Below are 23,444 nucleotides of genomic sequence, written 5' to 3' on the forward strand. Positions count from 1 at the left end.
CCGGGACAGGGCCGCCTTTGTCTGGCTGAGCACCGACCAGGAGAATGCCGGAGTTAAGAGAGGGTCGGCCTGCGCCCTCCAAGGAAGCACGGAGTGTCCTTGCTTGTTGAAAACTGGAATGTCGGTAATGAGGTGCCGTTGAGAGACGGGTGGCCGCCGGCCCTGGGCAGAGCTCGCCGAGGTCCCCGCTTTCCGTGGTGCAGCCGCGGCCAGAGGAGGGGAGCCTGCGGCTCCCAGCCTTCTGGTCACACGACGCAGCAAGGGCACCAGGCCAGGGTGGGGGGAGGGTATTGTTTTTCTCTTCCCTTCTCTCCTCTCCTCACCATTTAGCTGCATCACTGTGTAAGCACACGCAGGACAGCTTCCCTGCTCACTGCATTTGAGGGAACTCTAACCCCTTCTGCAGAGAGGGAGCTCCCGGGAGGTGGCCTGGTGGGGGTGGGCGTTCGTCTGGACTCAGGTGGCTCTGGGTGGCAGTCGGGCCCCACCAGGTCACGTGGCCTCGTGGGTCTGGCCACTCGTCTGTGCGTGCCGTCCCAGCACGGCGCTGCTGCAGGGTGACGCGCTGCTCAGGGACCTGGAGTCGTGGATTCTGGGTAAAATGCTACCGCCTCCCGGGTACGGGACTCGGGGCGGGTACTTGCCTTTCCTCAGCTGGGAAGTGGGGTGATGGTGGCAGCGGGCCACTGCTGCGGGGACACGTGGGTGCCTGTGGGGCGCTTAGCGCAGAGCCGGCAGGTGGGTCCTGCTCCCCGCCTGTCACCTGTGCAGAAGCAAAGGACGGCTAGGCCCGCGCCCTGTGCCCGGGCCTTCCTGCTGGGACAACAGCGCTCACGCCTGCTCCGGTCCTGGGGGCGGATCCTCAACCTGAATACGTCCAGGAAACGGGGGCCAGGCTCGGGGTCGCGGGGAGCAGAGCCGGGCCACGGGCCAGGCTCGGGCCTCTGCAGGCTCCGCTCACACGTCCAGACGGCAGGATGTGCTCGCGAGGACGGAGGGCCCACAGGCTGCGGCACCGCGGCCAGCTCTTCACGCGGCCCGAGGTCCCTGCGGTGTTGCTGACGGGGGGTGTGGCTCCGTTTCTGGAAGCCGTGCGCTCACCTGGGGGCGCGGGGCCACCCCAGCCGACCAGCGCCTCCAGCCCTGCGGCCCAGCCCTCCCCTGCGCTGCCTGGGCTGCGGGGCTGGAGGCCCTGACTTGGACACACTTCTGTGGAATCTTTTCTTCTTCTCTGTTGATGACATCTTTTTTTCTCATTATAAAAGCAGTGTATACCTAGTCAGAAAAATACAGAAAAGAGTAAAGGGAAGAATGGACCGTAATTCTGTCACTTTTATATGAATTCCCTGCAGTTCATCTTCCTGTGATTACATGCTATACATGTGTGTACGGTGGTGCTCACTCTGCTTCACTCTTACGTAGCATCCTGTCACTATTTCTGATGCTCTTAGCACCACTGTTTCACAAATGTGTCCTCATATCTTTGAAGGAGCTTGGTTAGTTGCTATTGTATTGTTTCATCATATTATTTTTACATTAAATGTTTTCTTTCTTAAGTTTCTCTAACGTAATTCCGAATATGTGAGTGGTCCGTGGAGAGTGCCTTTTGTGGAGCGCCGCAGGCGTTGCCAGGAGGATGCAGCCAGTTTCCATCACCCTCAGCTCTCATCTCTGCCGCACGGGTGTTGCCGCTCACGTGTGGATCTGTTCTTTGAAGAGTGATGTGTGTTTATTGCTTTATTAAATGATAATACAAATGCATACTTGTGAAAAGTTAATACACTGTTAGTTAAAGTTCCCTGAGATTCTGCTCCCAGAAGGAGCCAGTGTTAAGAGCGTGTGCACATCGTGCTGGACATAAACGCGCGCGCACACGTGCTCGGGAATAAGAGCACAGAGTTCCCCGATGGCCCTGTTTGCTGTGCTGGTGTTTCCTCTCGACGTGCCGTGGTTCTGGTCCACAGGAGGGAGGCTCCACGCTACCTGCCACCCCTCGGGACGGACTGCGGGACTGTCCCCCGTTGCTGGCCGCGGGCGCTTGCCGCGTGGCTTCTCCCTGGGCGCCTTTTTAGGGCCGCGCGCAGCCTTCTGGGTGGCTGTCGGCGTGGTCGGTCGGCCTGTGTGCGGTGTCACGTGGTCCTGGCGATCGGGGGGGTCGAGGGACGTGGGGGATGAGGAGCGAGCCCTGGCCCACCCGGGGCCTGGGTGCAGGGGAGCGGGGCTGGGCCGGTGCCGCCAGCCTCCGTGAACCAGCCGGCCCTCCCTCCGTGACATTCGACAGCGGGGAGTTGGGTCGTTTGTTTCATCTCTTCTGAAGAAAAAGTTAAATTTATAATCCCAGCCCCGACCTTCCTTGTAACTCATGTGCTCGTCCTGTTAGCTGGGTAATATACGACACCACTATTTCATTAGACAACATACAGGAATAATTAGTTCAGCAACGATGCCTCAGAACAAAAGCCCTTGATTTAGTTTAACTTTATAAGTTGCTCTCTTTTGATGTGCGGGAACACATCTGGGGTCTTAAAGAAAGCAGAAAGAAAAATAGAGGCCGTCTAGTCAGGCTGGGGGTTAGGGTGTTCCGAGCACCGCGAGGAACCCTTTGGTCCCAGGCCCTGCCGGCACCGCGCAGGCCTGCAGGCGGGGCCAGGGGCCTCGCGCTCCCAGCCTGGCGGCCCGTGCTTTCCCTCCCCCCTGAGTCCAGACCTCATTCTGTTCTCTGACTCACCCCGCAGACGGCGAGCCGCGGGGCCTGCTGTGCGTGGCCGGGTCCCAGGCGCTCTGGGTGCCGTGGGCGAGCAAGGCCTCAGCCGGCGTCCGTCTTGCCCCCCGCCTTCTCTCCCGTCAGCCTCTCCTGCACACGGTGTCGCACGTCGTCCCGCCTCACCCCCGTGGCCGTGTCCCGTGGCCCCTCCTGCCGGCAGGGGGAGGCCGCAGCCGCCGCCCCGGTGCTCACGGGCGCCCCCCCGCGCCCCCGCCCCACGTGCGTCCTCCGGGGCCTCCAGGCCTTTGCGCCTCTGCTGCCTGAGCTGCCCTCCTCAGGGCCCTGCACCAGCGTCACCGCCTCCCTGGGTTTCCGCCCCGACTGAGTCCCTGCCAGGCGGGAACCGTGGCTCCCTTCTTGAGCCCCCGTCCTCCTTGCCTTCCTGGGATGGCCCCTGCCACGCGGTGGACGGGAAGGAGCCGACGGTGCAGTGGCTGGACGCCCCGGGGGGCGCCGGGGGCTGGGGCCGATGCGTCCTGCCTGCTCAGAGCCGGCGGTGCGCAGGGCGTGCGGCAGTCTCCGCGCACAGGTGTGCGTCGTGGCCCGGCCCCGTCTGCACGCGTCCAGGAGCCTCAGGTCCTCAGCCGCACGGGCCACGTGAGCCAAGGGCTGATGAGGGGGCCTCGTCTGATACTCAGTCGTGATAGCTGCTCCAGCCGTGGTGGCGCTGTCCCTGTAACGGGGTTTTGGACCAAATTCATACAGATTTTGTTCCAGCTGGTTTTTTAGAGCCCCGAGGGCGGATTGAGTGACTCTGTATCTCTGGCTTTTGGTTTCTAGGGAACCGGGCTTGTGACAGGCAGACGGGTATCCCGGGTCTGTGGGCCATGAGCAGGTTCCCCGAGCCACCTGTCCTGGCACGTGTTATCCCTGCCAGCCGCTCCACCTCCTGCTCCCCTTGCCCTCTTAACCCAGGACAGCGAAAGGATGCTTCCTCTACCAGCAAGACCCGGCTGGAATGTCAGGATCTCCCCTGGCCTCACCGCAGGCAGTTAGCAAGTCCAGCTGGACGGTGGCCAGGCCACTGCACCAGGGTCACCCCGGGTGGGAGTCGCCCCCTCTCTGCACGCCTGTGTCACCCCTTGACCGCCAGCATTGATGCGTCAAGCCACTCTGGTCCTTGCCTGTGGGGCCACAGACCCATCCCATGCCCCGCCCTGCAGGCACCTTGCCTGCACGGCTCCTGATTCTCGCATGGGCCCAGGAGGGAGGCAGTTTTTATCCCCACTTTCCAGATGAAGACGCTGAGGCCCAGAGAGGTGAAATGACACGCCCCAGCTCCAAGTCCTGGCCAGGGTCTGAGCCCTCGTCTTTCAGCTTCTAAAGTTCCTGCTCTTTTAGCTGCTTGGAAACTCCTCAGCCGTCCAGAAGAGAAGCCCCTGGGGTATTTGCACGCCTTTCCCACCTGGAAACGTGTTTCCATCTTCAGTGCCGTCTGTACTGCCAGCCCGTGTGTTTCTCTAGGTCCTCACCCCCCTGCGACCCCTCGCCTCATCTTCTCTTACGCCTGACCCTCCCGGCAGAAGTACTGGGCCGGCGGGAAGGAGCAGCTCCGCCTGCCCAGCTCCCTCGCTGGGGACAGCAGGCTTCAGGAGGCTCCTCTGTAATCTCTCTATCCACACAGCCCGCATTTTAATTTGCAAAATTGAACCCAGATCGAGAGCAGTAAAGCCAGAGGACGGTAAATATTCATGCCTGAGTGAGCGAGGGCAGCTCCATTACCGTCGCGAGGCTGGGAGAATTACCTTGAGGATTATGTATATTCATGGGCCGATTTTTATTTGCGATATAACGTGACTCACACCGGCCGGTGTGTTACCCGCTCTGCCCCAAACAGGCTTTGCACAAAGCCTGTGCCTTTAAGCTTCTGAAAGTCATCTCAAGTGGATTGCCCTCTGCTTCTGCTTCCTAGGCGACGGGTGAGAACAGCAGTCACTCCAGCCCCAGCCAGGGTCTGCGCGTGCGTTCTTTTCCTTCCGCGCTGCCAGACGTGGTATTGTCCTTGCGTCCAGCTTACAGACGAGGAGACCGGACCTGAAGGTCATGCCATGTTCCGTTCGCGTGGCTCTCTCCCCTCCCACCCCCCACCATCCCCCGGCCGCAGGGCCAGGTCTTGCCGGTGACATGTGCCCAGAGCTGCAGAGGTGCTCAGAGGTGACCACCGAGGGGGGCCTGCTGACGGCAGCCAGCCCTGCAGGGCGTCCATCTCTGCCGCCGCCGAGTCTCGGGCAGCACCTGCGGTGCCTGGCAGCCCGCGTCCAGCAGAGGGGGGCCTGACCGAGGCGTGTCTGGCTGCTGCAGGCACAGAGCTGCCGTTTCTGCTCCAGGCAGCTTAGCTCACAGGAGCTGGGCCTCAGGTTTCGGCAGGGTCAGTAAGCTGCTGCCCGCTGCCTGTCTTTATGCATAAAGCTTTTCATCGGCAGCTGCTTTTGTGCTACGACAGAGAAGTTGAATAGTTGCAGCAGAGGCTGTAGGGCTTGGAGAGCCTGAAGTGGCTGCTGTCTGGCTTTGTCCAGAGAAGCCGGCGCCCTCTGGTCCATCAGCTTTGGGACCTTCAAGCTCTTCCTCACGCCAGGCACTGGCTGGGCACCCACACATCCCCTCTCTTAGTTCCACGGTCACGGTGACCCCAGTGGAGCCGGGATGTACGTCTCCTTGTTATTGAGGACAAGGGGTAATAGTAGTCGTGTTGACCACGGGTCTTTATCGAACCGTTACTAGCTTTCGGATGCCACGCACAGTCCCACGTGGATTACCCAGGGGGGCAGGTGCGTTTCCGTTTGAGGAAGCACGGAGAGGCTAAGCCCCTTGCCCAAGGTTTCAGGGTGACTCGAGGCATTTGAACCAGGAAGTCTGACTCCAAAACCTGCTTTGTGACTGCGGCGTCTCATGGAGGTGCGGCCTCCTACCCTCAGTTGCATATTCGTTTAGCAGTTTTACCACCAGCGATGCACCAGGCCCCCTTCTGCGGGGGCAGGATGCAGAGAATCAGACCACGTGTCCTCAAGGACGCCTGGCCCAGTGCGTCCCCGAGCGGGTGACCCTGAGCCCCCGTCAGGTCCCCTACGCAGCGCGCGGGCCACAGTAAGACGGGCCCTCGGGGGCTTCGTGAGGGGTGCAGTGGCTGGTGGGTGTGAGCTTGTTGGAACACTGCTCGGGGTGTACAGGGGGTGCTCCCTGAATGTCGGCGGCGGGGGGTGGGGCCGGGGAGGTGGTGACGTGACTGTGACGGTGCAGGTGCAGGAGGCCTGGGAACCCGGGCGGTCCGGGAAGGCGGCCCAGGGCAGTGGGCAGGGCGGCGGGGGTCCCGAGGACGGGAAGAGGAGGGCCGCCCGGCAGCTGCAGGCGGCAGGTCCCCGGTCGCCCGGAGGCCCGCCTGGTGAATGCCCGTTGGTTAGCGCCTCAGAGCGTCTGCAGACAGAGCGCAGCGGCCGGGCTGCGGGGCAGAGGCTGGAGGGCACCTTCCGGCTGGTTTGGAGCCGCGGCAGGCGGTGCTGGGCCGCGGGGCAGAGGGGGCTCGGGCCTGGGGCTGGCAGAGCGGGGCTTGGACTCCGCTTCCACCGCGCACCCACCTTCACCCGCGCGGCTCCTCCTGTCTGTGGCGTTGCTGACTTTCAGCTGTCGCCTTGTTGGGAAGCGCCCTCTGACTTTCCACCCCACCCGGGGCAGCTTATTTCCTTGGCTTTTCCCCGTTCAAGGTTCTTGCTTACGTGTTCAAGGTAATCTTCATTCATCGCAACTGCAACTCCTGAACTTTTCACGTAATATTAATAGTGACACCCCACCCTACTTTCTGGGCCAGTGCTTATAAAGTCGTCACAGCTTTTGGGGAAGAGCTCCTCTCAGCCCCGTCGGTGGCCTGCGCTCAGGACTAATTCACGTTTGAGAAAACTCTCCGGATCTCCAGGAGGACATTTGTCAGCCCCAAGCTCTGCCTGTGCCTTGGGAAAGGTCTCTTGTGTGTGGACGCTGAATCTGCCCGCCGAAGCCCAGCCTCCTGTGAGCCCCGCTGGCCGCCTGGCCCCTTGGAGCTCTCCCCTGCAGGGTGGCTCCTCACCGGCCAAGCTCAGCAGAGCCAAGTGGCCCTCTCCGTGCAGCAGCCGAGCCTGTCCGGCTTGCCGGCTCTGGGTGATGCTCTTGGTGGCTGGGGATTGTGGAGCTTGGCCTGGGTGCAGGAAGCAGGCCTGCGTGCCCTTGAGCTTTGTTATCTACCTGCGGTGCTAGAACCAGCGCACTGCATGCAGTTTTCTGCAGCGGGGGTTCAGGGTGAATGCCACCACGTGCCAGGGACTGACTGCCCAGGGCCGGTGGGTCAGTTTCCTGCAGTGTCAGTTTTCAAAAGCACAGTTAATTCCAAGCCTTATTTTTATTTTGAAACAAACACGGATCTATTATGGTGTAGAACACAAAAATTTCCGTGAATCTTATCACTTGGGACTTGGAAGAAATTCTGTGCTCCCAGCAGGCAGCATCCCGCACCTGCTCTCCCGCACCACCAGGAGAGGCGGGAGCACTTCCTCCCATCTTTCAGGATGGCTGGTCCAGTGGGAGATGCAGGTTTCCTGTGTATCGGCGGGCTCTTTCCTGCACTGTGACTCCGGGAGCTTTCCCTGGGGGACCCCACAGAGGGGGAGAGGGACCCAGAGGAGAAGTTGCTCGTTCATGTCCGTTGTCCGTTTCTAATACGTCCCTTGTTTCGTTTGTGTGGCATTGTCCTTAAACCCAGTTCCCACGTCACCTCCTCTCTGCTGTCCCCTGAGCCCTCTCTTACGGCACACAGCTGTCCTAGGTGGACCTAAGAGCTGCCCCCCGTGCTCCCAGGGTCAAGTGTAAGGCCTGCCTCAGAGCAGGGGCTGTGAGAATGTGTGTTGAGTTAAACCCGGTTGAGGGAATGTGGGTGATGACTTTGGAAACAGGCCTTGAAGAAGGCCCACGTGCGAGGTGAACGGAAGGCTCCTGGCCTGGGGTCCCCGCAGGAGCAGAGGCTGGGGGGCGCCGGGCCCAGCGGAGCCGCAACAGAGCCCCGCACAGACGTGGGGGGAGGCCGGGCCGGGTGCCAGCGCGGACGGCACAGGCTCCGCACAAGGCAAGTGGCCCGGCAGAGACGTGGGGGAGGGCGCTGTTGGGGCGTCTGGACGCGGAGAGAGGCCCAGGGGAGGGCAGGCGCTCCCGGCTTTGCACGGACGCGCTGTGGGCACTTGAAGGATGAGGGTGGAGCCAGGGGCTGAGCGCGGGCCTCCGCGCCCCCAGGGGCTCCGCAGACGCAGACACGGGCCACTTACGTCGCCACGGCATCCGGGGCCGAGGGTGTGGGCCGCGTTACTGGTGACAGCACTGAGGCTTGAAAACGCTGCAGAACTCACCCCAAACTCAGAGCAGGCGGGAAAGCGGCACCCACCCAGGACGGGGGCCGGGGCAGGCGGGGGAGCCGGGCCCTCGGGGCCACGGGCCCCCTCTGTCCACCCGGGTGCAGGCCGCCCTGTCGGTTCTCCAGGCCCAGGTGTGGTCGCGCTTACTGCTCCAGCTCAGCCCTGGGACGCGCTGGCCCCCTCGGCTCGCCTCCCGAGGATTCCTTACCCCCCAAAAAGCCCAAGGATGTCGTTAAAAACAATTAAAGCCCCAGTCGTATGGAAAACAGAAGAATCAAACATTGGTGTAATTCAATTTAAAGTTTTATGGGATGACACATGCGTGGAGGGTGGCGGGGAGGAGGGGCACGGAGCTTCCTGGCGGCCTCTTGTCACATTTACGGCTTTCCGTGGCTGCACGACTGGGTGGTGACCAGGGGTGGCCTGTGAGGTCGCGGCGCAGGGGCGGGGCCTTCACTGGCTCCCCTTCCCCACTGCGGGCCCAGCACGTGCAGGCTCCCAGGATGAGCCAGCCTGCCTAGGGGCTGCTGTCCGCCTGGCGCGGGAGCCCCCAGAGGGGAGCCGGACACCCGGGCCGCTGGTGGGAGCGACCGCGAGGCCAGGAGGAGCGCTGGCCGGGCTCCGGGACTCCGGGCAGGGGCCTGGGCGTGGGCGGGGTGGGGCTCGGGAAGTGGGCAGGGTGCCCGCTGGGCCCAGGGGTGGCTGACCACCGGGAGCGGGAGCCTGGCCAGGCGGTTGGGGTGGGGCGGGGCCCCCAGTGTAGACAGGCGTGCGGGCAGGCAGAGCCCCACCCCATCTCAGACCCCGGAGCGCGGTCTGTGGGGTTCTGTGGGTTCCTGGGCGTCTGAAGACCCTCCTCCTTTTCTTGGGGGTGTTTCTCATTTCTACGCAGGGACTGCTGAGAAGAAGGTCTCCTTGGCTCTCCTCCCCCCAGGGGACAGTTGGCTTCAGTGGACGCCCCGGGGGGATGTTTGCATGGAACAGAGCCCAGCCCTGCAGCCAGCACGCCCCCCAGGACAAGGCCGGCGGGAGGAGAGTGGCCAGTGCTGCGAGGGCCCGGTTCCTGGCGCTGGTGCCCAGGGGCCGTGGGCCCGGGAGCAGAGCCAAGACGGGGAGAGGGGCTGGCCTGACCTCCCGCGGCGTCACACTCCCTGGGAGCACGCCCCAGAGGCCGCCGGGCCTGGCGGAGTCGCTGTGGGGAGGAGCTTCTGCCACGCTGTCTTGGGGTGAAGCTGAAGCAGCAGGGGCCCCGGGAACCACCGTCCTGGCGATCTGGCAGCTGGGCAGCAGCTGAAGAGCCTGCAGTTCCGGTGCCGGTGCCACCGCCCAGCGCAGCTGGAGGAGGCTGAGCCCCGGCTTGAGCGCGCAGCTGGGAAGACTCAGTGAAACCGCAGCTGTGGTCCCCACACCACGGTTTTCCGTCCCGGCACCTGCTCGGGGGCGCTCGTGCGTGTGGGGGGGTTGTTGCTACAGGAGTGGCCACCATAGTGTCGTTCACGGGGACCCACGTGTCCGTCACATGGGGGAGGTACCACGGGGGCGTGTGCACGTAAGGAAGTACCACGCAGAGGGAACAACCTGGGTAGACCGAGTGTGTGAATAGGTCGCTTTCTGTGTAAATACACCGTGAACGTACAGAGACAGATCTTTGTACGCACGCGACGCCCAATGTGAATAGCTGTCAAAGCGCAGTACAGAGGAAGGAGACCCGTGGTCGAGCTGAACAGTGGCACGGCACCGGTGTCTAAACTGACAGCTGCGTGTACCCTCCAGGGTGCACACGCGGCTGCAGAGGTGCGCAGTGGGACACAGGAGGACCTCATGAAGGCGAGAGCTCCAGGGGAGCCGAGGCCAGGGACGGGGCTGGGGTCTTCAACTCGACATCCAGACCGAGTACAAGTGACAGACTCACAGTGGTCAGTGCCGCTGTGTGTGGTGGGAACACAGGCAGTTACTACATCACCTGACGCCCTGTGCCTTTCTCAGTGGTTCTCGTTTCTCTCAAAGATAAGTGGGTGGGAATTGAGTCCCCAGGGCCCGTCTGCTCCTCCCCTCCCACAGCCCCCGCAGCCCACGCCTCTCTCCCCCTGAGCAGCCTCCCGAGTTTGGCTTTTTGTGCAAGATGCAATTAATGCATTAGGCGGGGGACATCTTATCTGTGCCCGGCCCAGCTCAAAGAAGAGGGAGAAATAAGAGAGCCAAATTGAAACCTTATTAAACCAAATTGGTTAGGTCTGATGGAGCCAAACCTAGACGGGTCTTTAAAAGCTTATTTCATTTTTCCCTCCGGTCTGAACCTCTTTGAATTGAAGTAACTGATCCTGGTGTAAGCTTATTAGTGTCAACCTTGTGTGTTTCTTTTCCTCTCCGATTTACATTTTATTGAGCAATGATGACGTCTCAAGGCCCCGACCCTCGCCTCTGGCACAGCCAGGAGCTTCCAGACTCATTAATGGAACGAAAACGGGTAATAGGGGCCCAATCTCGTTACAGCCGGCACCGTTGTTACAGAAGTCTCTGCGCGTCAGAGGGACTGCTGAGCCCTTCCTCTCCAGCATCTGTTGGTCCTGGAGGATGTCAGGGGCCCCAGACGTGCTGCGCCTCTGCACTTTGCTGCCGTGGTGTGGGCCCCTCCATTTCTTACCCTACAGAAGGAACACTGGCAGAGAGCTCGCTCATGGGGTGAAAGGCACCGTGGAGTCCGTAGTGGGGTCGATGCATGTGGTACGGTGGAAGAATAGGGGCTTTCCTGACGGGCAGACCCGGGTGCAGTGGGCACGTGCCTTACCCTCTGGGGCCTGAGTTCCCTGGTCTGTAAAACGTGGTCACCGTTACCACCTGGACGGCTGTTGGGCGAGTGGTGAGGACCAGCTTGTCACTTGTGAGCCTCCTGCAGATGTGTCTCTCTCCTCTGCCTTCTGTGCCAGCCGGCGGTGAAGGCGTGCGGTCTCCGTCCCGTGGCTGTGTGCCCGCTCTTCCCTGCACACCGCTGTAGGGCGTGGAGCCGAACGCCCGGGGAACCCCGCCTCGGGTCACTGCCATGCAGTGTTCGGTGGCCGCAGAAGGAGCCCTGGACCTTGTGAGCCCAGCATCCTGCCGAGGATGCTGGAAACCACGTGCTGATGCTCAGAAGACGCGTGTCAGGCCCGGGGGCAGACAGGGCGTTTGTTTGCTCTCCCACCTGGTCAGTCACAGACCCCCACGGAGGGCCTGTCCTGTGCTGGGGCCCTGCCACCCAGAGGCAGATGCCAAGGGAGGCTGTTGCTGACGGTGAGCAGGACAGGAGAGAGGGGCCGGGCGCTGCCTCCGGCCTCCCGGGAGCCTGCCTGGCTCCTTCCCTGGAGCCGTCTTTCCGGGTTCACAGGGGCCGGGCGGGGGTGGGGGGCATCCACCCCGCGGCCCCTGGCTCTGCGCTTTGCGCGCGGAGGTGCGCGCTCTGCTCAGCGGCTCGGGTGGTCAGGAGTCAGGTCCCAGCGCTTGTTGTCCCAAGTCTCAGCCTGTTTGCTTTGTGACCTTGGAGACATCAAAAACCTCTGTTTCTTCATCCATACAATTGAATGTAAAAATGTTGACCTGCTCCGTGGAGTTTTTGTGAAGAACGACGGACCCAGGTGATGGTAAAGCTTCCTTGTGAATCAGAAAGGGCCACACTGCTTAGCAAGCATGAACTTGAGTTTGAAAAACTGTCTGCTTGCCTGATGTATTCCTCTTCCCTCCTCCCCGGGCCCGTCCTGCCTCCCCAGACGTGCCCGGTGCCGGGGAGCCGGGAAGAGGCTCGGCAGCCCTCTCACGAGCCGAGCTCGGGACCGGGGTGGGGCGGGGTGGCAGCCTGCTGGTCCCACGCAACTGGCCTTCCTCTCCCACGCGCAGGCAGCCCTCCCACCCCTCCCACCACCCGCCCTCTCGGCTGTCACGGAGGCAGGACGACGGGGGCTCTTGGCAAGCCTCAGCCCTGCTTCTCCCCTGCCTGGAAGGTGCCTCACCCTGGGCGTGGTCTGGAACCTCTAACTGCTCAGCCAGCCGTGGGGCCCGTCCTGCCCCCACAGAGGCGCGGAGCTCCACGGGTCTTTGAGGATGTGTAGGTCCCAGGCCAGGACTGGAACTCCCTGGGGCAGGGACAGTACTGTACCTGTTTATGCCACACGTGGGGGGGGGTCTCCTGTCTGTCAGGCACTGTGCTAGGTGCTGGAGGGGTACGTGGGAAAAGCCAGAACAAAGCCCCCGCCCCATGCAGGCCGTGTCCCGTGTGGGAGGGAGAGCCAGTGAGTAGACACGTAATATGCCAGGGGGTGGGAGTGCTGTGAAGGAAAAGGACACAAGGAAAAGAAGACAGAGGAGCGGGGGCGGGGGTCGCGGATGGGTAAACATTTGAGCGGAGACAGGAAGGAGATGAGGGAGTGAGACGCGTGGCCATCTGGGGGAGGAACATCTCGGTCAGAGGCCCTGGCAAGTGCGGAGGCCCTGGGGTATGAGCCTGTGGCGTCCAGGGAGCAGGAGGGGGCACGTGACTGACGTGACATGATCGGGGAGGGGCAGTCATAGCAGATAAAACCGGGCCAATAGCAGGGGCCGACGGGGGCCGGAGTGAGGACGTGAGCTTGTACGGAGCAAAGCGGGAGGGCAGGGGCACGCGGGCGGCAGGCAGCGCTCACAGGCCGGTGGGCCGGGCGCCTCCTGGGTCTCCTGATGACAGGCACGGGGACAAGGGTCCCCCAGAATCTAGGGACACGGAGGCGGCGCTGCTGAGGAGGGGGCTGCAGCGCTGGAGACGCCGCAGGCACCCGGGCGGGAAGTCCGGGAGGCGCTCGGCCCGCGTCTCCTCCACGAGGCCGCGCATCTCCCAGCGCCTGCTGCCCCTGCGTCTCGGCTGCCCTCAGGCTGCACGCCGGACGCGCCCGCGCCCCCCCCCCCCCCCATCGCCCTTCCTGCTGCTGCGCAGAGAACCCGAGCGCCCTCCCTGCTGGCTCCCCTCCTTCCTTTCCCATCCCCGCCCCCAGCCTCACACCTCTGCTCAGCCCAGGCCACCTCCCGGGCCGCCTGCGGTCCTCGTGGTGCTGCCGGCGCGGGCCCCTCCCCAGGCACGTCCTCTCCCATCCCGGAGCCTCGGCCTGCTCCGCCCGTCCCCTGCCGGAGCCCCTGCGGGTGCTTCCTTCTCCTCCGTCTGGTCGCAGCTTCCGTGCCACCTCCTCAGGGAAGGCCTCCCTGACCACCCAGGAATCATTAGGGCCCCAGTCGTCTCCTCTCACAGCACCTCCCCGTGGTTTTGTGATCTGCGTTTGTTAGTTGATGGCTTCGTTAACATCCTCCCCCCAGCCCCACGCAAGCAGTCGACTCCACGGCACCAACACTGTGTCCTGCCGCCCCTGTGCCGCTCCAGGGCCTGGGCCGCTGCGTGGGGGAGACTGGGTGATGTGGCGCGTGGGTGGCGCCTCAGCCCTTCCCCTCCACGTGGATCTCAGTGAGGGTTTGGTGAGTGATTTGAGCAGGAACATCTCTCAAAGTCGCCTAGAAAACGACAGGAGAGCCTATTTTCCCCACCTTTAAGCGGGTAAAACGACCTACTTCTCCTTGCTCGTGTCCTCGGCAGGCTCTCGTGTTCCTGATGTGCATCTCAGGGAGCGTGGCCGGCGCGTGGCGTGGTGCTGAGAGGCCACACGGTGCCCCGCCGCCCATCCCCGTCTCGATCTGTTTCACAATTTCCTGTCTGGGTCCTGAAATCTTGATTTGCACAGTTATTTGTCTTGCTGCTCTTCACGGCACCCTCTTAGGGAATCTTTTACTATTTCAGTCCTAAGAACACGAGCTCCGTGGCAAAGAGAACACGCTTTGACGAGTGCCCGCTTGACCCTGGGCCCGGGGGGACTGTCAGGCGGTGCGAGGCCCTGGCCGCCCTCGGGGGAGGCTCGTGGACGCACAGGCCCCGCACAGGCCCCGCATGTCTGGACGCTGAGCTCGTGCTCTGCCTGCAGCGCTGTCGCCGTGAGGGGTGCTTCTGTTCCAGGAGATGCAGTGCCTCCCTCGCGAGGGGCTGCTGTGGGTGGGCTCTGTCAGCAGCCCTCCCTGGGGCACGGCAGCAGGGAGAGCGAGGCCCCGTCTTCAGGGTCTAGGAGGGGAGGCAGGCACGTTTGGTGGACAGAAGTGAAGAAGTCTGACAGTGCCGAATGTCGGAGAAGATGCGTGTCCGCTGCGCGGACGTGTACCTGGCGCGGGTGAGCGCTCTCTCGCCCACGACCCAGCAGCTCTGGGCCAGACCCGGGTCCTGCAGCCCCGTCCCCACACCTGCACCCACACGACTCTGCGTGGGAGGGGACCCGTCGCACCACACCCAACAGAAAACTGGAGACGACCCAGGTGCTCGTGGGTGGGAGACTGGACGGGGTCTGTGTGCACCGTGAGATGCACGGTGTCGTGGCAGGTGAGCTGCAGCTGCAGGCAGCACGGGCACCAACTGCACGTTCAGAATCTCACAAAACAGAGCAAGTTATTGAGTAGGCACATGTAGTGCATGTGTGGCAAGCCTCTACAGGATCACGTACACGTACTGATGAAAGGAAAGGGCATGTTACACGCCAAATTCAAGGGAGGGGCCCCTGCAGCCAGGGGGCCGGCAGGAGCAGTGGGCGCAGGAGGAGCACGTGGGGCGGTGGGTCACGGGTAGTGCTTTAGCTTGCGCTGTCATGTAAATCAGTAAGGACACGGAGGCCGGGGCTGGCAGAGCTGGCGGCAGCAGTGACCACACACAGGTGCCGAGTCAGCTGAGGACAGCAGGCAGCTCTGTGCAGAGAGGGCAGGGAGGTGCCCTGGGAGCTGGGGTTGGGGGATGGACGGGAATTGGCCAGGTGGAGGGAGTCCCAGGGAGAGGCGCCTCGGGGGCAACGCTCAGAGACTGTCTGTGGGGAATTGTCGGAGCCTCCACGGGCCGGGGCTTAAGGGTTGCAGGGAGAACGTGGGGCAGGAGGAGCTTTCGAGCGGGCCGCGGGGTGGGCGGCTCCAGGGAGGGGAACCGGGAACCCTCGCAGAGCTGGGTGCCGAGGAACCGCGTCGTCAGACGTGTGAGGGCGCTGGCCGGCGTGGGGGCCGGGGGAGAGGGCCAGAGGACCGCTCCTGGCCGGGGTGGGCTGCGGAGGGAGGCATGGCGGGGTCCCGCCTCGCCGGGCAGACGCTTCGTGTGAGATAATGTTCTCCGGTTACTCCGAGGCGCATTCCTGAAAATCTTAGTTTCCCGTTGCCCTTACAGACCATTTCAGAGATGTTTTATGTTTCTCTTTGATTGATCTTGGCTGTGGCTTTTGACACTGTGCTTCTCACTTTCTCTGCCCCCTGACCTCCTGGTTAGGTCGTTCATGGTCTTTAAACAAACACTTGAGTATCAGGCTCTCCAGGAAAGGACTGGGCTCCTGTGGCTCATGTCAGCACAGCACCCCCTTTACCGGGGGAAACGAGGGTGCCACACACCCGACGGCGTAGGCGGGATGCTCGCGGCCTAAAGGTCAGAGTTGTCTTCAGGATGATGATTTTTGATGGCGGGTTTTTTTTTTTTTTTTTTTTGGCACACGGGCTTAGTTGCTCCACGGCATGTGGGATCTTCCTGGAGCTGGGATCGAACCCGTGACCTCTGCATTGGCAGGCGGATTCTTAACCACTGCGCCACCTAGGAAGCCCTGATGGCGGGTTTTCTGAAAGCGATTTCACAATTCTCTGCTGCACTCACCAGAGGTCCCAGCACGGATTTCATCTCATCACTGCGACGTGGATCTCGGTGTGGACGTTTCTTCATTTTGTGAACATTTATTGGGGCCTTTTCTGTGTCTGTTCCTGATTTAGCAACTTTGGGTGCAGGAATGTGCTGGTGTGGTAGTCGGTGTGATGGTTTGGAAACAGGTAAGATCAGGCTGCTGCTTTGCCATCACCTCCTGCCTTTGCACCTGTGGGTTCCCCACTTAGCGCTGCCTCTGGCCTCCACACAGCTGGTTCTTAGGATGGGGTCTTGGCTCAGACACGGCCTCCTCAGAGGGCTTCCTGACCTCTGATCACAAAAGGCCGGACCCTCCCCCCTCCCCCCCGCCCTGGGCCACCTCCATCATCACCGGGTGTTGTTTCCTCTGGAGTGTCTAGTAGACGATGTACAAATATGTACAGTTATAGCTATACACATAGTAGTTACATGTGTCTCTACACAGAAATGTCATGTATCAGTTTTATTTATATAAACAGAAGTTCTGTTAATATTAGTGTGTTTGTAATGTTGTTGTTTCTGGATGCTAAGCTCTTTGAAAACGTAGCTGGCTCTGTCCCCCTCCCGGAACACTGGCTGGCACCCCGCAGGCCCGGGGACCATGTGTCTCGTGAATGAAGAGCGACTCTGCCCTGGGAAGCCCGCCGGCCGGCAGCAGGCAGGGACAGCTCAGCAGGCGGCGTGGTCAGGGGGGCGGCGGCAGCGCGGAGAGAGGGCACGTCCTGCCCGCGGGGTCTGGGCAGACTTTCCAGAGCAGGCGTGTTTGTCCTGGGCTCTCTAGGCAGCTGGGCATGGCTTGGCAGGCGGGGTGGGGAAAGGGAGGGGTGCTGGCAGGGAAGCACACGTAGACAGAGGGCTGGGGGAGAAAGCGCGGGGCGAGAGGGGACCCCGGTGGTGCGGGGTGGGCTGCGGTGACGGCTGCCTACGTCCCAGCCTGGGCGCCGGGTGGGCCTGGCGCCACGTTTGCAGGGTGGAGCCTGCTCCATGCGAGGGGCGTCCGCCCGGATGCCGGTGAGTGCTGACAGCCCTGGGAGGGGGCTTTTCTGGCTGGAGCTCCCCGGCCTTGAGCCTCCTTGGCCTCAGAGCCCCCTCTCTTGCTCCCAACCAGGTGGTGAGGAAGGTGAAGTCCATGCAGATGTTCCACACGCCCGTCGCCTCCGCCACGCAGGGGGACCGGCTGGGCATCTGTGTCACCCAGTTCGACCCCAAGCTGCTGGAGCGCGGCCTGGTGTGCGCCCCCGAGTCCCTGCACACGCTCCACGCGGCCCTCATCTCTGTGGAGAAGATCCCGTACTTCCGGGGGCCCCTGCAGACCAAGGCCAAGTTCCACATCACCGTGGGCCACGAGACGGTCATGGGTCGGGCCATGTTCTTCAGCCCCGCCCCAGACGCCTTCGACCTCGAGCCCGTGCTGGACGCCTTCGACTTCTCGCGCGAGTACCTCTTCCAGGAGCAGTACCTGTGCCCAGGCTCTGCGCCGACCGAGGCAGACGGCGGCGCGGCCGACGAGAAGGCGGGCCAGGCCTCCGAGGGCCGCTGCCCCCGGCAGCAGTGGGCCCTCGTGGAGTTCGAGAAGCCCGTCACCTGCCCGCGGCTGTGCCTGGTGATCGGCTCCAGGCTGGATGCGGACATCCACGCCAACACGTGCCGGCTGGCCTTCCACGGCGTCCTGCTCCACGGGCTGGAGGACAAGAGCTACGCCGAGAGCGCCCTGCCCAGGCTCAAGGTGTACAAGCTGAAGCACAAGCACGGCATCGTGGAGCGGGTGAGCCACCCCCCGCCGGCCCCGGGGATGCTCCCTGGCTCCTCAGGCCCTGCGCCCCTTCCTCTCCGGCCGCCATGCACGCGGCGGGAGGTGAGCAGGCGCCTTCCTTACCTGCGCGCAGGCCCGGGTGCAGGGTCCGCAGCCCACGCTGCCTCGTGCACGCCCTGGAGCTTGACCTGCGTCCCCCCCGCTGCCCTCCGCTAAGTCACCTGCTCTGCGGGGCCCTGTGTCCTCATCTGTAAAAATCACACGGAAGGAGCTGGGCAGATGAGGGCTTAGGGCCCGGCACAGTCACTGCCCTGCCACAGCCCAGCCCCTGGTGCCCCCCCCCCGGCGCCCCCACCGCGGCAGCGTGCGTGGTTCCACCCAACTCACCGACTAGGAAACGAAGGTGTCGTGCCCGCCTCCACTCACACCCCTCTCGAGGCCGCCAGGATTGAGACAGCCCTGCACCTTCGCGTGCATGGTGGGCCCAGGAGGTGGCGGGCTCGGGCAGGCTGGCAGGCTGGGCGGGGGCTGCCTGGAGACCTGGGGGCGGGGGGGGGCAGAGGGCCAGGCCCGGCGGGTCTGCTGCCAAGGCCACGGGGACCCAGCATGGACAGGCCGCTGCAGGCGGGTGGGGGGGTGCGTCTCTCCCCCTCCGTCTCCTTGCTAGAGGAGGGGGTCCGTGCTCCCCACCTCTTAGGGCGGCAGAGGAGGGAGGTCGCCAGGGGCGAGGTGCCCGTACAGGGAGCCTGGAACAGTGCTGCCCGCCCGGTGTCCTCCCGGCACCGCTGCCCACATCCTGGGTGCGTTGGTGGCCAGAAACTGGCACCTTTCCTCCCCGCGGTGGGGCCGGGCCGGGCGTGCCAGCCACCCTGCGTCTAGCACCCACTGGCGCCTGCCAGGGCAGGCCTGGAGGCTGGGCCGCAGAAACCCGCGGCATCGCCCAGCCAGGCGTAAACAGGCCGACGCCACCAGAGCGCTGGCGGCTTTGAAGTCTGCAGCGCACTGCCTGCCGCCCCGGGCTCGCCCGCTCCCCTGCTGACGGCGTGTTAGACGCGCCCGGGGCCCCGGGGAGCACGCCGGCGGGGGGCGCGGGCTCCTCGCTCTCCGGTAGGCGTGGCCCCACAGCACCTGGAGGAGGCCGTGCTGCAGTCAGCTCTGCCGCCCCGCGCCCCCACGCGGCTCCCATGCTGCTCACGGCACGGAGGCTCTTCCTGCAGCCCGTGTGCGCTGGCCCAGACCCAGGCCTCCCTCCTGCCATCCAGACGGCGTCTGATACCAAGACTCTCCCTCCGCTGCTCCCATGCCTGTTGGCCCCACCCTGCACATTTCCTTTTGTGTTGCTGTATAGACACAGGGGCAAGGCAGCGGGACGTGGTAGGAAGAGGTGGCCCTGGACCCGACGTACCGGGCAGGTGCTGCTGGTCCGGCCTGGCCCGGCCATGGACCAGTCGCACCCCTCCCCGACCTCCGGAGCTTGTCGCTTCTCTGACGGAGTTGGTGGGGAGCTGATGAGACCTCACGTGCAAGGGCCCGGCGTGAAGTGTGAGCCTGATGCACAGTGAGCGCCAAGCAAAGTCTTAGCCTCCCTTTTTCTCCAGGAGAGCGTAGCTGTCTTTGGGGATGGCGCCTTGGTGCCTCCTCACCAGCACGTCAGGAGCGTGGCCCGTGTCAGCGCCTGGTGACGGGGACAGAAGCAGGGATGGAGGCGCCACGTGTCCGAGTCGTGGGGCCCCGGGCTTATCACTGCCGGGCCAGACGCCCACCTGGCGCTGGGCGGGCCCAGTTTTGAGGAAGACGGCCTGGGCGGCCTGAGCGTGGGCGTGGCACGGTGCCCCTTGGGTGATGCCCAGAGCCTGGCCACCTGAGGCCTCCCCACCTGGGCCTCTGAAACTCACTTGACGAAATGAAATGCCTTGGAGGCTCATCTCCGTCCCTGGGTTTGCACCAGGGAATGACGAAGGGTAGCTTGTTGCCCCCAGTGTACTTGGGCATCAGAAACCTCGTCTCTTCCTCACAGCCACCTTGGAGGTGGACACGCGTGTCCCGTGCTCGCGGGAGGAAGCACCACGCCCCGTTCTGGGGGGAGAAGGTGCGGCCTCGGTGACGTGTCCTAGGCCAGAAAGGATGGGTGAGGTCGGACATCGCTGTCCCGGGACCTGGGAGTTGTCGGTCCCGGCGGCTCCGAAGGCCCATTCCCGGCGGGGGTCTCCCCGTGGTGGCCTCCCAGCTCCCCCCCACCGTCCGCCGAGGGTTGGCTGACTCGCTCTCGCAGGCCTGGGGTTAGCGGGGCGCCCGCTGCCGGTGCTGCTCCCGTCGATCTCCCAGCTGCACGTTCTGCTCATTGCGGCTCTGGGCTCCGGGCCGCTGTCCTGCCGCCAGCTCTAGGTATTCTTGGCAGCACCACCCCATCCTGACAGCAGCCTTTTCCAGAGGAGACGCTGAGGCTGCAGAGCTGGCGCAGGCGGCCCGGGGCGCCAGCCTTGCCCGCCCGCCCTGCTCAGGGCTCCCCTTCACAGCCGGCTGCCCCCACTCCTTGGTGCCGCTTCTCCAGTTTGAATTAGAATAGTCGCTTCAGAACGTGGGCAGTTCCCCAGCCTCATCACGGGAGCGGCCCTGAGAGACACACACGTGATGACGTAACTGTGTGTGCTGCCGGCCAAGTCCCCGCTCCAGCGCTGGGGATGGGGCCTCGCCTGGCGTGCAGGTGAGGGCGTCAACTCTGCGTGTGGCTGTGCCTGCACTTGGGGACCTCGCCCTCCAACCACCGAAGCTGGTAGACCAGGCGCACTGTTCGTGCAGACAGTGCAGGTGCCCCGGCACTGGCGCCGGCACCTGTGTGGCAGCCCAGCACGGCTCCCGCGCGGCTGCCTCCAGCGGGCAGCGCGCACGTCACCTTGGCTTGGCGTCCCAGGACAGGTTCAAAAGCAAAGCCTCCAGCTAGTCGCAGAAGGTCTTCCCTCGCTGGATGTGCTGGTGTCTGATCTCTGAGTGTCGTTTGGAGACGCGCTCAGCCATCAGGGGCGCACATTCTAGAGACGGAGGGGCCGAGCTTCACCGCTTCCCACAGCCTCCCCCCCCACGACGCCCGGCACGGGTGCTGCCCCTGGCCCTCCCGCAGGAGGGCCTCGCCCTCTGGCCGGGCGCCGTCGAGTGAGGGTTCCTGCAGCAGAGCCCCTCGCAGGGCCCCAGCCCTACAGCGACAGGAGGGGTGTGTCCTGGGGGCGCAGGGATGTGTGCTCCGTCTGCTCTTCCCCAGCCGTCCAGCAGGGGTGCTGCAGAGGCCTGGCCGGCTGGGATTGCATGTCCGCTGTGCCCCGGCTCTGGCACGGGCGACCCGCTCAGATCCTGTCCCTGAGCTCAGCTCCGACATGCACAGTGGCCGTGGAGACCCCCGCACACAAGGGTTCTGCGAGGGCTCCGTCAGCGTGGCTGGGGCCCTGAGGGGCTGGGGGTCGGGGGCTCTGAGGGCGTCCTCCCAGCAACAGGCGGTCACGGCCGGGCTGAGCGCGGGACCGGGCTCCGGTTGTGGGGAGCGTGGAGCGTCTGGTCCAGAACCACCGGATCCGTTCAGCTCAAGTCTGGCAGCTGCCAGACCAGGCCGGGCTCCTGGCCAGGCCGGGACGGAGCTCCACGTGCAGGCCGTCCTGGCGGGGGTACGGGGGGCGGTCCTGCAGAAGAACAGGGCTCCCCCCGCCTTCGGGGCTGGGGACGTCTGCTTGCCCTGACTCCCCGTCCTGCGGGTCTGAGGAGCTGCCTCTCTTCAGGTCAGCCTGCAGCCTCGCGGGACGCCCCCCAGCGGGAGCGGGGACACCCACAGACACTGTGGGGCCACCGAGCAGAGGGCAGAGCCAGGTCCAGCCCGCGAGGAGAGCCCTCGAGTCCGGAGGACGAGGAGGAGTCCTCGCGTGGGAACAGGACGGTGGACGACGGAGGGCTGTGCAGGGGGAGTGGCTGTTCTTTCCGTTGCCTGTCCCTGGTTCATCCGTCACCGGGGAGAGGAGGAATGCCTGCACCTGTTATCTGGTGCCTTGAATCAGAGTAGGATGTGTTTTTCCAAAAGGTTTTTAGGGTAAATGCGACAGTTTGTGCTTTTCGAAACAATCCGTCTGGGGCCCTTGGTCAAACCCTGGCATCTTGGGCAGAAGCGAGACGTTTCTGAGCTCGGCCCCCAAAGGCCCCCCGAAGCAGGTCCTACCACTGGCAGCACCTCCGGCCTCCACGCGGCCACCCAAGCCAGTGCCTGGTTGGACTCCATGCAGCTGCCCCAGGCCAGTGCACAGGGCCCGGAGGGCAGGAGGAAGCCTCCCCAACTTCTCCCACTGCCCCCGTGTGAGACCCAGCATTCCAAGGCCTGGTAGAGCTGCTCTTTACACGTGTACGCACACACCCTGCCCCTCTCTCTACACAGAGGCCCGCCACCTTCCTGGCACAGGCCTTGGAGAGGAGCCGGGCAAGGCCAGGGAGGCCTGGGCCTGAGCTGCCAGAGGCCGGAGGCCGTGGGGGGTGCGGGGACCATGCGTCGTCTGCCCCAAGCTCAAGCCCTTGGGAGAAGGTTCCAGGTGAGCACAGGCCGAGGCAGAGCTGGGGCTGCCCCAGGCCCACCTCCTCACACACGTGTGCCTCCTCTCGGCCTCCACCACGGACAGCCGGGGCTTCGGCAGGGAGCGCTGCGGGGGCGCCACGGAGGAGGGGCTGTGGTCTGCAGGGTGGACGTGAGCCAGGCCAGGAGGGGGCCCTGGGCTGGGACGTGTGCGCGTGGGGCCGGTGTGACAGCAGAGGTCAGGCTCTCGGAGCCTCCCCGGGTGGGGGGGATGCCTGAGAGAGGGTGAGGCAGGCTCGGGAGTGGACAGCATCCCTGTGGCCTGCGGTGCCGTGAAGGCTTTCCTGAGGAGTGCTGCCAGCTTGGGACAGGTGGGCGGGGTAGCGGCAGATTCTGTCACCTCTGCCTGTGGGCTCTGTGGCCGTGGACGGGCAGTGCTTCCTCGTCCCATCTGTCCGGTGGGAAAGTGCCACGGGGACTGGCTGAGCCTGTGCATCCAGCCACGTGCCTGCAGCCGGCCTGGCGCAGCCCAGGCCCGGCAGGTGTCCTCGGGGCTGGTGGGAGGGCTGAGGCGTCAGCGGTGACGTGAGCGGACCCCCTGCGCGGCGCGGCCGCCCAGCTCTCTCCAGGCACTGACGTTCTCTCGGGGGTGGGCGCGGGAACAGGTGATGGACGACGGCAGCGTGATCGGCCGCGCGCTGTTCAAGAAGGAGACCAACATCCAGCTCTTCGTGGGGCTCCAGGTGCGCCTGTCCACCGGGGAGCCAGGGGTCATCGACAGCGCCTTTGGCCAGAGTGGCAAGTTCAAGGTCCACATCCCCGGTGAGTGCGGTCATTTCCTTCTGCTCGCGGAAGACATGCAGGGAAGATGGAGACGGCGCCCAGACGCTGCCCCTCAGCTCAGGGTCTAGGCCCGCCTGTGCCGACCCGCCGGGCTCAACCCACGTGGTGTCGTGGCTTCTGGTCCCACCGCCTGTGGCTGGAAAGCCAGCGTGGGTCCTGAAGGAGCCTGGCGTGGACCTGGCATCTGGGCCAAGCGCCCACGGCACCGTCCTGTGGCCTGTGCGTGGAGGGCGTAGTGCTGCTCTGACAGGCAGCCCTGAGGGGCACGGTGGGGAGGGAGACCCCCCAGGGCTGGCACGTGGCCCGGGAGCTGGAGGGTTTCCCAGAACCTGAGTTGCCACCTGCTTTCCTGCCTCCCGCTCAGTTTGAGGTGGGATTTGTTCACGGTGCCGTCGCGGTGCATCTACTGCTGGGACGGAGCTTCTGGGTGTTCTCGGCTC

At 64.1% G+C, this 23,444-nt stretch overlaps 1 protein-coding gene across 2 annotated transcripts in view; it reads left to right on the forward strand.

The window, feature by feature from the left end:
* The window catches only part of EEFSEC (eukaryotic elongation factor, selenocysteine-tRNA specific), a 142,956-nt gene that overhangs the window by 99,014 nt on the left and 20,498 nt on the right, over window positions 1-23,444 (forward strand). The window contains exons 5-6 of one of the 2 annotated variants that reach the window (XM_057706277.1): window positions 16,977-17,633; window positions 22,827-22,983. In XM_057706277.1, the coding sequence (XP_057562260.1) occupies window positions 16,977-17,633; window positions 22,827-22,983 (814 nt within the window). The remainder of the gene's footprint in view (window positions 1-16,976; window positions 17,634-22,826; window positions 22,984-23,444) is intronic. The other variant, XM_057706278.1, reaches the window with a different exon arrangement.

Source organism: Hippopotamus amphibius, chromosome 13 (assembly GCF_030028045.1).
Source record: "Hippopotamus amphibius kiboko isolate mHipAmp2 chromosome 13, mHipAmp2.hap2, whole genome shotgun sequence".
Classification (NCBI taxonomy): domain Eukaryota; kingdom Metazoa; phylum Chordata; class Mammalia; order Artiodactyla; family Hippopotamidae; genus Hippopotamus; species Hippopotamus amphibius.